This window comes from Erigeron canadensis, chromosome 4 (assembly GCF_010389155.1).
Source record: "Erigeron canadensis isolate Cc75 chromosome 4, C_canadensis_v1, whole genome shotgun sequence".
Taxonomy (NCBI): Eukaryota; Viridiplantae; Streptophyta; class Magnoliopsida; order Asterales; family Asteraceae; genus Erigeron; species Erigeron canadensis.
In genome coordinates, this window is record NC_057764.1 from 42,532,819 (window position 1) to 42,547,135 (window position 14,317).

General features: G+C 33.1%; 2 protein-coding genes across 2 annotated transcripts; one reads left to right on the forward strand and one right to left on the reverse strand.

Annotated features, from left to right (window-relative positions):
* Positions 1–1,304: 1,304 nt before the first annotated feature.
* Positions 1,305–3,954, forward strand: LOC122596419 (small nuclear ribonucleoprotein E-like). The gene is made up of 6 exons (XM_043768994.1): positions 1,305–1,458; positions 1,557–1,583; positions 1,680–1,742; positions 3,368–3,446; positions 3,549–3,600; positions 3,724–3,954. The coding sequence occupies exons 1-6, from the start codon at positions 1,420–1,422 to the stop codon at positions 3,731–3,733; spliced, it is 270 nt and encodes an 89-aa protein (XP_043624929.1). The 5' UTR covers positions 1,305–1,419; the 3' UTR covers positions 3,734–3,954.
* A 1,363-nt stretch (positions 3,955–5,317) lies between these two features.
* LOC122597922 ((R)-mandelonitrile lyase-like) lies at positions 5,318–7,449 on the reverse strand. Its single transcript, XM_043770512.1, has 3 exons — positions 7,190–7,449; positions 5,620–7,105; positions 5,318–5,536 (listed from the first exon to the last, which is right to left on the reverse strand). The coding sequence occupies exons 1-3, from the start codon at positions 7,251–7,253 to the stop codon at positions 5,485–5,487; spliced, it is 1,602 nt and encodes a 533-aa protein (XP_043626447.1). The 5' UTR covers positions 7,254–7,449; the 3' UTR covers positions 5,318–5,484.
* Between the last annotated feature and the right edge of the window lie 6,868 nt (positions 7,450–14,317).

Here is a 14,317-nt window from a genome sequence, read left to right on the forward strand (position 1 = left end):
AAAAACCATAAATCATATAGGATGTGTAGTGGATGTATTTTTAGTGTGAATGTATAGTTAGTATTGTGGTTGTATTGTTTGTGTTTGGCCAAGCCATTATGTCTATTTTTTGTAAATAATTTTGATATGAATATAATTCACACTTCTAATTAAAAATAAAAAACCATAAATCTTCATTTGATTTGGTACCAAGATCGCCAAGCCCGTCTTGATACATTACCGGTACCGGTTCAAATAATACCATAATCGTTAAGTTTTGCCCATTTTCGAGATCGATATCGGGACTGGTACGGCACTATGTGAGAATCCCATGCCCATCCGTAATTTAGTGTAATGTTTTTGTCATTCGTCAATCATAATTACACGAATCATATCCGGACTAGGGATGACGGCTTTTTACCAAAATAATTAAATGAATCATAATCACATGCGTGTAGACGAAATTGTGTTGCTTGGGAGTTGGGACTGGATTTGGGTGTAGGGCTTGGTATTGGGCTGGGCTGGGCTGGTGGTAACAAAATTTTAATTAAAAGATTGTTAGGAATGTTTATGAGTTTTTTCAAGACTAACGTTTTCTCTTTTCTAATTTACCAATTTACACATAGAGCTAGATAGAATTAGAACTATGATATATAAGATCAGTTATTAGTTTATTATTGCTTATTAAGGTTGTCAAGTACTCAAGTGGCTTAATTATCCTGTTCCAAACCTCATTTTTTGGTGGCTAAAAAATTGGTTTGAAAAAAGTTAAAAGAAAGTTGGGTTAAAAAAATCTTGCTATTTCCAAATAAAACAGACTAGAAAATGTTTTTTCTAACTTAATAAAGTTAAAATTAAGAACTTGGTCTTTCAGTTAAATTTACGTTTTTTTTTTCAGACTTAATAAACATAATAACCATCAAATCTCTTTATTTTATTTTACTTAATACATATAACATTATTTATACGTTCAACCACTCAATTCAAATATTAACCCCAGTGGTCAGGGGTGTTTCACTAAACCTGTTATGCGGGGCCCTGGGGAAGTTTACTCCAAGGTCTCAAGTTCGGGCTTTGGTAGGTTCTCCTCGACGATATTTTCCAATAAAAAATGTGATACGGTGAGAAAGGCTATTTAAGATCCGCTTAGTGCGATACCCTTTCATTATACGATTAACATACGCGTCTGAGGTAAAATTCAATTATAAAAAAAATTTATATTTATTTTTTCAAATTAATTTTTTAATATGTTTTAAATTTGATTATTTTTCAATAATATTCTCATCTACAAGTTTTTATACATATATACATCTGAAAAGGGGGCGGGACTTTAAAAAGCCCTTTTCTACATCTCCTGCTAGGGTTTTGTCTCTGTCGACTACTACTGACTTCTTCTTAGTCCAATTAATCGACACACGCATACCCACACCAGCAGCAACAATGGCGGCTAAAGTCCAGAGGATTATGACTCAACCCATCGTATGTCTTCCTTTTCTTTTCTTTGTTTCTTTCTTTTTTATGCATCATCAAAACCCTAATTTTCCATAATTTCTAACTCAATTTTATTTTTTTTCCAGAATCTGATCTTTCGGTTCCTTCAGAGTGTAAGTCTCTTCCTGTTATTATTCTATATAAAAAATATTTTTTTTACTTCCCAATATTGTTTTATTTTTAATGGGTTTTTTTTTATTGTTATACAGAAAGCTCGAATTCAGATTTGGTTGTTTGAACAGAAGGACTTGAGGATTGAAGGCCGTATAATTGTATGTATATATACGTATATATATATATATTCACCTTGTATATAAATATAAGGTCTATATGATATCTGTGCTTAGGGTTTTAGGCTAGATTTAGGATTATAATTTTTTGACAAAGCGTATGTGAAAACCATAGTTTTAAGCTCTCACGGAACTCCTATAAGCTCGCTATGCGTAGGTTAAAATGTGATCTTATATATACAACGTTCATCGAGTCTATCTTCAAATCACAGCGGGTCGTTTACTATAGTCCTTTAGTGATTTCGTCTAAGTAATTTTTGTCCCCTTGAGACTTAATGGAAAGTGTAATAGCTTACTTTTTATTATAATAGTAAGGTGTGTAAGTTATAGCTGACATTTTTAGAAAGGGACGATTGACTTGGGCCGTATGAAATCAGGGTACCAGATACTTAGGCAGTTGAAGCTTGTTTTTGTGTTGTTGTGACTGCTCTAGTTTCTAACGGTCCATTAACTGTATCTTGTAATTCAGTCCTTGAAGTTTTGTGTCACTATTGGGGTAAAAAAGAACAAAAAGCTACATCAGTTACTTACAATATATATTAGTTGTGTTTTCTTTTTCTTTCTTTTTCTCGTTTCGGAACTGAAGTAGTGGATAAAAGCAAATTCATGTCATAATTTGATGAAAACATTTGGTCCAACAATGAAAACTAAGTGAAATCAGGATAAACTTGGGGCCCTTATATTGTAATTGTTTATTTACTGACATGAAAAGTAAACAAAGCACTAAGCTCTGCTTTTTTAAAAGTTGCTATTTATTTCATCATATCTTATAGATTATATTTGGCGATGCATGAGAGGAATTGTGGGGATACTTTTGTGAGAAAACAAGAGATGCAAATAGGAGTGTGTGAGTTGTACAGTTTATGTTGTTTTAAAAGGATGGCATAGTGTATGACTATTCTAGTGATAGCTGTATCATCCCGTTAAATTTCATGAACCAGGAAAGCTGCATGTTAAGTTTGCAACAATCCATATTAACATCGATTACTTCTATTGTCTCGAGAGAAGAGATAGAGTGACAGGAATAGGACTAGTGTTATTTCCAAGGTCGAATGTGTATCCGGTTCAACTACTATTAGAGCTCGTACAACCTTGAGTAATCTGTGATATCAACTAGTTCAAACAAGTTACTTGCCTAGTGCCCTCCACTGAAGACTTGCTAGAATAGCTTGCGTGGAGAGCTGTTTTGACTGGAAGTAGTACAAACCTATCTATTGATAAAGGTAAGGAAGGCGGGTCCTGCTGCGTAGGTCTAAGGTAATTCACAGTGCTAGCAGATCAGAAGTACGGAAGTGGGCCCTAAATCATAGTAATTTGTTTTCTTTTGGGATTGGATGGATACCCAATACCTAGGTCCTAGGCCGTTGAGTGTTGATGGATTTATTTGCTTTAGCTTTAGTTGACCTTTCTAAAGGTAATCTTTTTGATGCATGAGAAAGGAATAGTGTTGTTTTCTATAAATAATAAAATTGGATGCAAAAGTCAAGTGTGGGTGATACAAAATATCATACAACAATATGATATCAGTATTGGAGTGACAACCATATAATTCTTTTGGATTTATATGTATCAGAAAAGTTAACGTGTGTTATTTGTTCTTGATGTAGGGGTTTGACGAGTACATGAATTTGGTACTTGACGAGGCTGAAGAAGTCAGCATAAAAAAGAAGACCAGAAAGTCTCTAGGTCTGTGTCATATTTTCTTTAGCTTGCTTACCTAGTTTTGCATTTTCCTGTCTGTGTATGTTTGATGTTTTTCTAACTTGGCATTTTTGGATGTATATATAGGCAGGATTCTGCTGAAAGGAGACAACATCACCCTCATGATGAATTTGAATGCGTACGTTACTTGTCCTCCCTCTCTCTCTCTCTCTCACTCACACACACATTCACTTGTTTCTGATACATGTGCACTTTCTCATATTAACGTGATTAACATCTATCTGTTTGTCACCATGTTCAGGGGAAAGTAACGAGAAGTAGCAATCTGCACAAGGGACGCTGAAAAGAAAGTTTATGGTTAAGCATTGTGTCGAGTAATTCTAAGTAGGGACTTGTATTAGAACTGATCCAGTTTGGATGTTGATGTTTTTAGAATTTGTATTTTTGTATGCACCAAACTGCAAGAAATATGTCAAGAAGTATGTTTTCACTTTATGAGTGAATCTTATTGGAAAGTTGCATTTTGCGTAAATTTCTCTATTAATTTTAGCAACTGCATAAGTTCCTATATTTGTCAAGGTACAAAAACAGGTTCTCGTGACAGCTTAAATTGATTTTTTAGGAAAGCAGTTATACTCTTTTAATTCTTGGTGGATGATTTATGCAAGTGTCACTCCTATCCCAAAATTGCTCTTTAAGTTGGAACCTGTGATTTGCTGTCGGTGCAAATATGAAGGCCTTGTGTCTGACTTTAATTTAGTCAAAGCACCAAACTTGCTGAAGTAACAAATATAGTTGCAGAAAACCCCCTTGTAGTGATGGTGTTTTTATTTTCAAGCTCCCCATAACACCAGTTTGCGTTGTGATGTGCTTCCTACATTACAGTTCTTACCATACATCAGGTTTGCATGGATGTTTCACTTGTAGATCTTGATTTTAAATTGCCTGTACGCACCTATATCTAGGCGACAAGATAAGCAGCAAATGAGCTATGTAAACAGCCATTAACCAGGTTGACAATGGAAGCTGTCAAGCTGATATTGGTTTCTATGATCATAGTAATCCGTAGTCTTCCAGCTTTTATACTAGACCTGTGGAAACTTGACTCGAAGTATGGAAATTAGGTTAGGTTGGGTACACGGAAATTGTTTTGCAGGTTGAATTAGCTAGTAACTTGCTAGATAACAAGTCTAAATGGTCATGCTAAAACTGATGTTGAGATTAGAACGGATCCAAACGGGACAGTAAAAAGTGATTGACCCAGTTGGTCAAGCAGGCATGTATATGGTTTACCAAATGACCTGTTACCCAACCCACCCATTTTGTCACCTCTAGTCCAAGTGATCCACTGAGTTATAAACAACCTTGATTCCCCTCCCTCCTCTATTCAACTGAACAGAGTCTTCCAAGATTCTCAGCAACCAGCACACCCCAAACCTGATACTAAGAACCCAACTTCACAAAAGTCATGTCTATGGATTACGTATGATAGCTTCCTCAAACGTGAATGCTGCAGGGTCTAATAGCGAGTTGAAATTTTTTTTACAGCTCCTAGTATAATTTGCAAAAGAGTTTTGCACAGCATATGTAAGAAATTAGATATACCTAAGTTAAAGTGGATAGTCTATCCATAAACATAATTTACCAGAGCAGGGACTTTGCATTAACCATAACTATATAAACTTCACATCCAAGTCTCTTTTATTTCTACCCCTGACATAACATTATAGTTCAAAAACATGTATGCCAAGATTCTTTTTAAACCTTGTATACGTATCTCATATCAATATAGCCAAGTTAAAAAGATCATTAGCACTAACAAGCAGTTTATTTCCAATTAACATTTTTTGTAACAACAGTCGTCTGACATTTCTGACAACATACACCATGCACAATTGCATATAAAACTTTGAAATTTTATTAATCTCAGGCCAAAATTTTTACAAGCCATGTAAACAAGTATTACTGACTTTTCTTTTTTTTTTTTTTTTAAACAGAAACAAGTATTAATGAATGAATATGTGAATACAACAAGTGGTATAACACTAAAAGCCTAAGGGAATCAGGTGCTTGATTTGCGCATTCTATCTCTCAAAATCTTCAAACCCATGTGCCTGCAAGATTTACAAACAAACAGTGATCAGTCAGTCAATCAGAGCTCAGACTCACTGAACACTTGAATCAAACACAAACTTACCTTCCAAGCATCAAAACAGTAGCCTGTGGATTAGTTCCAGGTGAAATCGAGAGCACAGAGCCATCGATCACTCGAAGTGAACCAACGCCCAGCACCCTTAAATTCGAATCTACCACCCTCCCCACTACGCATCCCCCATGGTAATGCCATATTGTGTTCACTGTCCGCCTGCAAAACTCCCCCATCTCCTCATCACTGGATTGATTTGCAGGCAAACTCGCACCCACAAACCTAAACTCTGCACGAGGGTATCTCCAGAACCTAAAGCCACTCATAGCCCGGCTTCTTAATACCTCCCCAATCTTTCTTGTCCCATTCACACACCTCTGTAAATCCACCGGGTTGCTGAAGTAGTTAAAACGCACAGTCGGGTTCACTGCAATATCCGTGGAGGCTAACCTAAGTGTCCCGGCAGACAATGGTCCTATAATCTTCTCCATAATGCTTGCAACACTATAATGCATATGAGCAGGCCTCGTGAAAGTAGAATGTACAGGGCTAGTAATCCCAACCACATTAGATGATGCTTCAAGATAAGCACCAGAATCAGTAATCCCCACAACCTGTATAAGAGAATGCTGCAGTAACGTCGGTGAAATAAAAGATATCCCATTTCGAGGATTGTCATACAACAACTGTCCAACAAACGGAGAATGACAAACCACCGGTATCCCCCAAGACGAAAGATACCCCCTTGGACCAACACCACTCACCAGAAGCAAATGTGGACTACCTATAGCCCCTGCAGACAGAATAACCTCTCCGTTCTCCCTCAACATTGCACGATGATAATGTCCTGCATCATCCCTAAACACAACACCAATAGCAGCATTCGACTCATCAAACAAAACCCTCTCAACAGTAGCGTAAACACCAACTTTTATATTATGTTCTTTAGCCAGATTCAAAAGATCAGCAGCACTATGCCTATGACCCGAACTATTAAACGTGGACCCACCAATTTTGGTACCAATTACATGTCTTAAACTAAATCCATTAAAAGGCCTAATCCCTGCTTCTAATAGCCCATCCCGAAGAGCCCGTTGCCACGACTGCAACTCCGGTTGAAACACAATCGCTCTCTCAATCCATAGATACGATCTTTCAAGCACATTCAGATCAAAATCAATACCTGATCGGTTATAGAACTCATCATCCGCTCGGCTATAAAATCCTGCATTAATCGCGCTACTGCCACCAAGAACACGTCCTCGAGCATTTGGAACGCCTTCTTCCGATTCAAACGCCTGTGCCGGAGAATACGACGAGTCGACTCGCCTAAGAGTGGATATAAACCCTTCTTGGCGCATCACGTTAGGGTTTGTATGTGGCATACCACCTCTTTCAAGAAGCAACACACGGTGGCTGATTGATAATGTGGCGGCTAACGGACAACCGGCGGTTCCGCCGCCGACTATTATGTAATCGTAGGTTTCTTCCGGCGGTAACGCGGTGGCGTTCACGACAAACGCCGAGTAAATCGGACCTGAAAATGCAATAAATTAAGTGAATCAATTAACTGATATGTACGTATATATGTATATAACCGTATATGTATGTATACACTTACTTTGACATAATGATGATGAAATTAGAGAGAAGAAGAAGATGATGAATGTGATGATTGACGCCATTATTGGGGGGAAAAGGATATGGAAATTAGGGTTTGTGATTCATGAAATAACTAAAATGTAATCTGAAAAAAAAGGTTGATAGTTGTGAAATTGGGGTTTTTGGTGGGTTGTGGACGGAAGTTGAATCGAAGTATTTTGGTGGGAAATTCAGTTATCGATTATTGTATTCTTTCTACATTTCTGATCCTTTGTCTAAATCAGTCATTATTGGGAACAATAATAATAAAAAGAAATCCTTTCAACTTTTAAGCATAAATAAACAAAATTTTAAAAACTTTAACCTTGGCTCCGAACAAGCTTTTCATACATGTAAAAAAGAAAAAGGTAAAAAAAAATTGTTCAACGTTGTCTTTCATAGATTTTGGGCCCATACATATCAATGGTACATGGGCTTAATGATTTGAATATTATGTAGACGTTTATTGATAGTATATGTTTGTGTACAAAGCTTGGATCGGGCTTTAGGCTTCGCTCGGCTTAGCCAGGTCATATTAAACTTTCGGCTGGTTTTTTATTAGGTTCTTAGGCCGGGCCTAGTCCCGTGCTTGGACTTTAGCTAGCTCATTTGTGTACCTCTATTAGCCGTATACACAATTCAATTGATGAATGCTTACGTAGTTACATATGTTTGAAACAATTTCGAAAGAATGTTTATGATATACATGTGAGTTGTGACTACACTGTATATAGAAAACATAAGTATAACATTTGATGTTTGAAACAATTTCCACAATATATGTTTGGTGTCTTTGAATGTATATTGGCCATGAAAAATTATTCATTGACACTAAATAGAATAGATTTAATCAATATTGGCCATGAATCGAGAAATCATAGCTATCCCACAATGTCTTTATTGTTATCACTCGGTGTTTTTCAAACTCATTGGACAATAGTAAATATGTCATTCTATGTTTGATAAACTTATTAGACACAATACTAAAAATATCAAGCCACACCTCATAGTTTTTTTTTAAGAAAAAAGAATGTAATGTATGCATATTGGATAAACCATATTGCTTAAACTGATTGTAGAAGACTGATTGGCTGAAGGTATAAGAATAAGATACGTAAAACTGTAAAAGTAATGCTCTTTAATACGAGTTACTCCTATTTATGACGAGTGATGAATTTTTGCCAAGATGCTTGATATAAACAGCTTTATGAAACTAACAACTCAATAATATCCATAGATGGATTGGTATATGGTGGAGTCTATGGCTGTGAGGTCTTAAGATCAAATCCTATAATAATAATAATAATAATAATAATAAATACAATTTTCGAGCTGATTTTGTAGGACATATTCGACAACTTCTGACATTTTGGTTGGCATATTTTCCAAATGATATGCAATATTTTATTTAATGGGAGTGATATTCTCACTCCACAAATTGGAAGGATTCCCTAACAACAATCCGTATTTTACACGAATGAACACTGTGCAATAAAATACGTATATATGTTGTCGATGGATAGAGGGTGTTGTGAGAATATCACTACTCTTTATATTTTTTTTTTGGAAAGATGAATTTCGCTTAAATTTTGTGTTGTGATTCCAGAACGAAAGGTCTAGCTTACGTTGTCTTAACCGGATTCGTGCTAGATAGTTGTCTCGAAATAGAAATGTCTATTTCAAATACCCGATAGGGGAAAAAACCCCTACTAATCCACAAGAAAGCATGACGATTAATAGGGTTAAACTCCACCCCTTCATACTTAAACCTGGATATACCCAAGTTAAACCCTAATAAAAAGACTTCTTATGTTCTCTCTAAAGCTTAAACACAAAACCTCATGAATAAAAGGATGATCTTTCAACCATTGAGCTAATGCTATGTAATCTTAGGTTTTCTAAAATTACTTATCTTACTCGTTTTTTTTTTTAAATATGACCTTTTATATATATATACTTACTAGTGTTCAGGCTCGTATAACGGACGGGTAGTCTCAAAATTATTAATCAAAGCTAATATGATTTGAGCAACCATTAATATAACCAATATCACAACTTAATCAATACGAAAGCTAAAGAATAAACATATGAAAATTAACTTTCATATAAATATTGATTTCAGATTACCCTTTTTTTCAAACTTAGTTAAATACAAAAATTTGCAACAAAATATATAATTTGAAAAATACATATTAATTCATCAACAAAGACCATCTTTAACGTTTTGATTTTCTTCGGGTTGTTCCACTCCGAAACAGTCCATATATGCGCAAATGATTAACATGTGTTGGCTTAAGATCTTCGAGACTAACTAATGTGGTCTTATTTTTTTTTGTTGAAAAAGAAGTCATAATGAACCTATAATGGATTAAAAGAGATAATAATAACAATTACATAAGAATTCAATGTTAAATAATAATAATAATTAAATATGAACAAAGTATATAAATTAAAAAACCCTTTTGGTAATCGATTGAATTTTTTTTTTTTTTTTTTTTGCCGTAGGTATTTTTTTTGGTTGAGAATATGTGAGGGTTTTTCTAACTTGTATATATATAATAATAAATTTTGGAAGACTTTGAAGGATATTTTTTTATTATTTAACATAAAAGTCGACCATTTATAATAAATACTAAAAAATAAAGGATTAATAAGGAGAGATGATTAAGCTCAAATAGGAGGATTAAGGATGTCAAGTGTACCCCCAAACCTCCCATTTTAGTATATTAGGATTAAGGATGTCAAATGTACGTGATTATATATTTTTGATTCAGATTTTTTTTTTTTTAATTATAAAATTTAAGGTAATTGTTAACATAAAATAAAGTGTTATACACTAACGGCTGATAATTATATTTAAGAATGGATTACAAATATAGAGCCAAAATCTTTTTTAGATAAGTAAAGAATTTGTTTTGCCGAACTTACTAATATACGGAGTATGTTTCTCAAGTTAAGTAGTTTAACCACTAAAGTATTATGATAACTAAAAAGGTAAAAGGTATTCCTAGTTATAGAAGTCTTTCACAATGTTGAATCCTATTATTTTTTTGGATAAGCTAGTATGACTGCTATGGCAAAGTAGTCCTAGTTATTTGATGTAACTATTTTATGTAATTCTTTGATTTCTTTTAGTATTTCGCCGAAAACATTGTTAATGTAATTGCTTTAAAATAAAATAAAAAAAAGTAAAAACATGTTTACAGCAATATTTACTCTCTTCAATAGTTCATATTAGGATGGATATTTATGCCCATCTATGTTCAAACGCATGTTGGAAGTTACATGTTTTATGTAGTCGTTTTGGAAGCATAGAAATCACATTGATATTGGGATAGGGACGAAGCATGTGCTGATGTATTTCATTCCATCACCTCGTTATCATTTTTTTGGATATCAAGTCGAAATAGGAAAGCTAAACTCCTATGGTCTTTATGAACAATGAGTCCATCACTTTTATTGTAATTGTATCTTTATTTCTTGTTGTTTCAGCATCTTGCCGGATTATATTTTAAATAGAATAAGGGCTCTTTAAAAAGAAGATGTGATTTTAACATGGAATATATAAATTTTTTTAATGTACGCTAATGACAGCTCATACAAATATACAACTATAGTTAACATTTTGCAAATAGGATTGTTCGTATAGTTGGGATTATTTACGAAGAGAAAACATTGTTGAATACAACACGAATCCGTTAACATTTTTCAAATAGGATTGTTCATAAAGTCGGGACTATTTACGAGGAGAAAACATTATTGAATATAGCAATTATCCGTTTAAAAAAAAAACTGAATAATGAAAGAAAAACAAAGAAACGAACTAAAAAAGATTGATATCCGCAACAGTAAGAATGATTGACTTTTGTTTTGAGTTTCGGAAAGTAAACTCTTTTATTATCGAACAGTATGTATTGACCGACTCAAACTCGATATGCAAGTCATCACCAAATTTCTTTTTATATGTTTTAAGATTTGAAAGTAGTCTTGATGTATAATAAACTCGAGATCGGATATTATAAGACGATTTCTTGGTAGATGAAATCTCATCCATGCGTGATTAATTAAAACACATGAAGATTTAAAATTACATCATCTTTGTTAAATTACTCAGTTATAACTAATTATTTATAATTACTAGATTAAAAACTATTTATCATCGGTCTCTTATTGACTCGCCTAAAATCCTCAATGCCACATGATATAAATCGCTTAACACTATGATTAAAAGAGTATAAAATAAATTTGGAATATTATTTTTTTTTTTCAAGTTGTATGTCTGTCGTCACGTACTATTCACTATTATATCATCATGGTAAATTTATTCATAACCGATGCTTCACAAAGTATATTGATTGATGGGTTTTGTCAATGACAACCCTAGTCATTAACGTGCATAAAGTAGTTATATTTTTATTATTAACCGGGTTTGCGCTAGAGAGCTTCTCGAAGTAAAAATGTCTATTTCAAATACCTAATGGAAGAAACCCCCTACTAATCCGCCCGAAAGCACGACGATTAATAGGAGCAAAACAATGTCCTCTCAGATATTCAAAATGTGCGTTTGATATAAAAGATACAAGTTATTTATCTATACTCATTTATAATACAAACTAAGGATTTTATTTTTGGAATCTCTTAATCTCTTAAAATATTTATAGCATACATCTTTAATCTACTAAATTACCTTCATTAATTCTTTAAATCACATAAATTATTTTACATCAATTATCTATCTTACTCACCCTCGTTGCCACTACAAGTCGCCACCACTCCCACCGACACGCCGCCGCCTACACCGCCGCATTGCGCGGGTATTCGTCTAGTGTTGATTATTAAGAGTTCTTTAAGCTGTAATTAAAAAATCTTTTATTTATGAAAAGTGATTAATCAATCTAACAAATTAACCTAATAATATGACGATAACATTTGATATAATTAAAAGTAAAATTTTGGAAAGCCATATGAGTAGATTCTACTTGACGATAAAGGCTTTAAAATTGATTATTGTATACTTGGCCTTCATTTATTTTTCAAATATTTACATTGAAATTGAATATGATTGATGAATAATTGAAACTATGTTTTGTTTGGTTGATAGTAGAAGTCTTAATTACGGTTGTAGTTGACTTTTCATTTTTCTTTATATTCATTTTTATTAGTCGTAATTAATGCTTTATTTCTTATCTATGATGTACATGGAGTAATTAAACACTTGATAACAATAAAAGTCCACTCGACCCCCTCGTCCAGATTTAGGCTGGGCAGATCAATCCTGGGGTAACTCTTACTTGGCTGCTTCATTGGCATATGAGACATCACACTCACCCACCAGGCCACCAATACATACCCATCCAACACTAGCTAAACTAATTCAAATCAACCTAACGGATTAGTTTACACAAATCCAACACTAGTTTTGGATGTCAATATTATTGTTGTATTCCTAAATTTGATCTATTTTTACACGGTTTTATCAACTTATGTCTCCCGACACATCTTGATGAACATTTACAAATCTCAATATTTGACTAAAACATGTAAGTATAGTTAAGGTAAATATACCTTTATTATTCATGTTAAAAAGTAATTTCTAGATCAATTTAACAATAACCAAGTAAAAGTACGATAAGTAAAGTTTCAAGATGATTAGTTGTTATAATCGGTAAGAATGTAGTATTCTACTTAGCTAGAAACATTTAATCATTTATTTAGTTACGGTCTAATTAATTTTAAGATGTGATTGTCGATTTCAAAATGGTTTGACATTAGGTTGTTCTTGTTTCTCAATCTAACGGAGTTTTTTATTTCAAATTGATTTAGCTCCAAATTTCCAATATTAAGCATCATACTTGAGCTTCGTGGGGATAAATCCAATGACACAGTGCTTGCAAATGAAGATTAAAAACAATAATCAACATAAATGATAAATCTCTATTGAAATACAACCAAATTCTGATAAGCAGATGAAGCATCTTATTTGTTATTTCCATTAAATAAAGTGCAATTATTATATTAAGCTATATTTTATTAAATGAAATAAATAATTACTCAGAAATTATACTATTGTAGATTCCTCTTCTATAGGTCTCATCAACATCGATTCTCTCTTTTTCATGATAGCAACCCTCCATAGAATTATTTTGTCACCTCTTTTTTTCTTTTCTTTTTTATCTTTTCAAATTTCTAACATATCTTTATCTTTACAATATTAATATTACAAAGCATTTTAGCTTTCTATATATGATATGCCATAATATTAAGATTTTAAAATGGTCAAAATGTTCTTAATATATCCTTAATCAATTAATTTATAATATTTATCTTTTAACTCTTAAAATAATTACATTACCATTTTTATATCAATACCTTACACCTTTCGTCGTCGCCATCAACACACCAGTCACCACCATCGCCACCAACACACGACCACCGTCACCACCCACCGCAATATCGTGCGGGCATCCGTCTAGTTATTTATGGTAATGAACGTACTTCATTATTTTTTAAGCGTACATCATCAAATACATTTATTTAAATGTTATAAAATAATGTGAAACATGTGTGGTATGTGCGTGGTATATATGGTATACAAATCTTTACCTTATTCTTTAACTAAAAATCGTATTGCATATAAATAAATTACATTTGTATGATAGCATTTTCTCCCCGAACAAAAATTGATAGACTTCTATCAAACATTAATTATTACGTATTTGTTATAATGGAGCTAATCTCGCGAACAATATATTTAAATCGATATTTTATATCTATCAATAGACTAAAATAAGATTGACATGTTCTTAAAACAACACGTGGCGTAATCCATGCTCGACACATGTTCATTTAATTAATTTATTTTGTTAAGTTAGCTTTTTTAGTTGTATATAAATTCAATTTCCTTATTAGACTTAGAATTAAACTCTAACTCTTGACTTATTAATATTAAAGACATTATAACTTTATTTAATTGATAAGGTAAATTCAAAACTCTAACTAAACATATATTATATTTATCATTACTGTTTATTATAATTTAACTTCAATTATCAATTTACCTTAACCACAATTTATTTTATACCTGCGAATCATGTATGCGACATATTTG

Coding starts and splice junctions, on each gene's coding strand:
- LOC122596419 (XM_043768994.1), top strand. CDS start 1,420: ATGGCGGCTAAAGTCCAGAGGATTATGACTCAACCCATC. Junction 1,584..1,679: donor TCTTTCGGTTCCTTCAGAGT/GTAAGTCTCTTC, acceptor ATTGTTATACAG/AAAGCTCGAATTCAGATTTG. Junction 1,743..3,367: donor GGATTGAAGGCCGTATAATT/GTATGTATATAT, acceptor TTCTTGATGTAG/GGGTTTGACGAGTACATGAA.
- LOC122597922 (XM_043770512.1), bottom strand. CDS start 7,253: ATGGCGTCAATCATCACATTCATCATCTTCTTCTTCTCTCTAATTTCA. Junction 7,106..7,189: donor TTCATCATCATTATGTCAAA/GTAAGTGTATAC, acceptor TTGCATTTTCAG/GTCCGATTTACTCGGCGTTT. Junction 5,537..5,619: donor ACTGTTTTGATGCTTGGAAG/GTAAGTTTGTGT, acceptor TAAATCTTGCAG/GCACATGGGTTTGAAGATTT.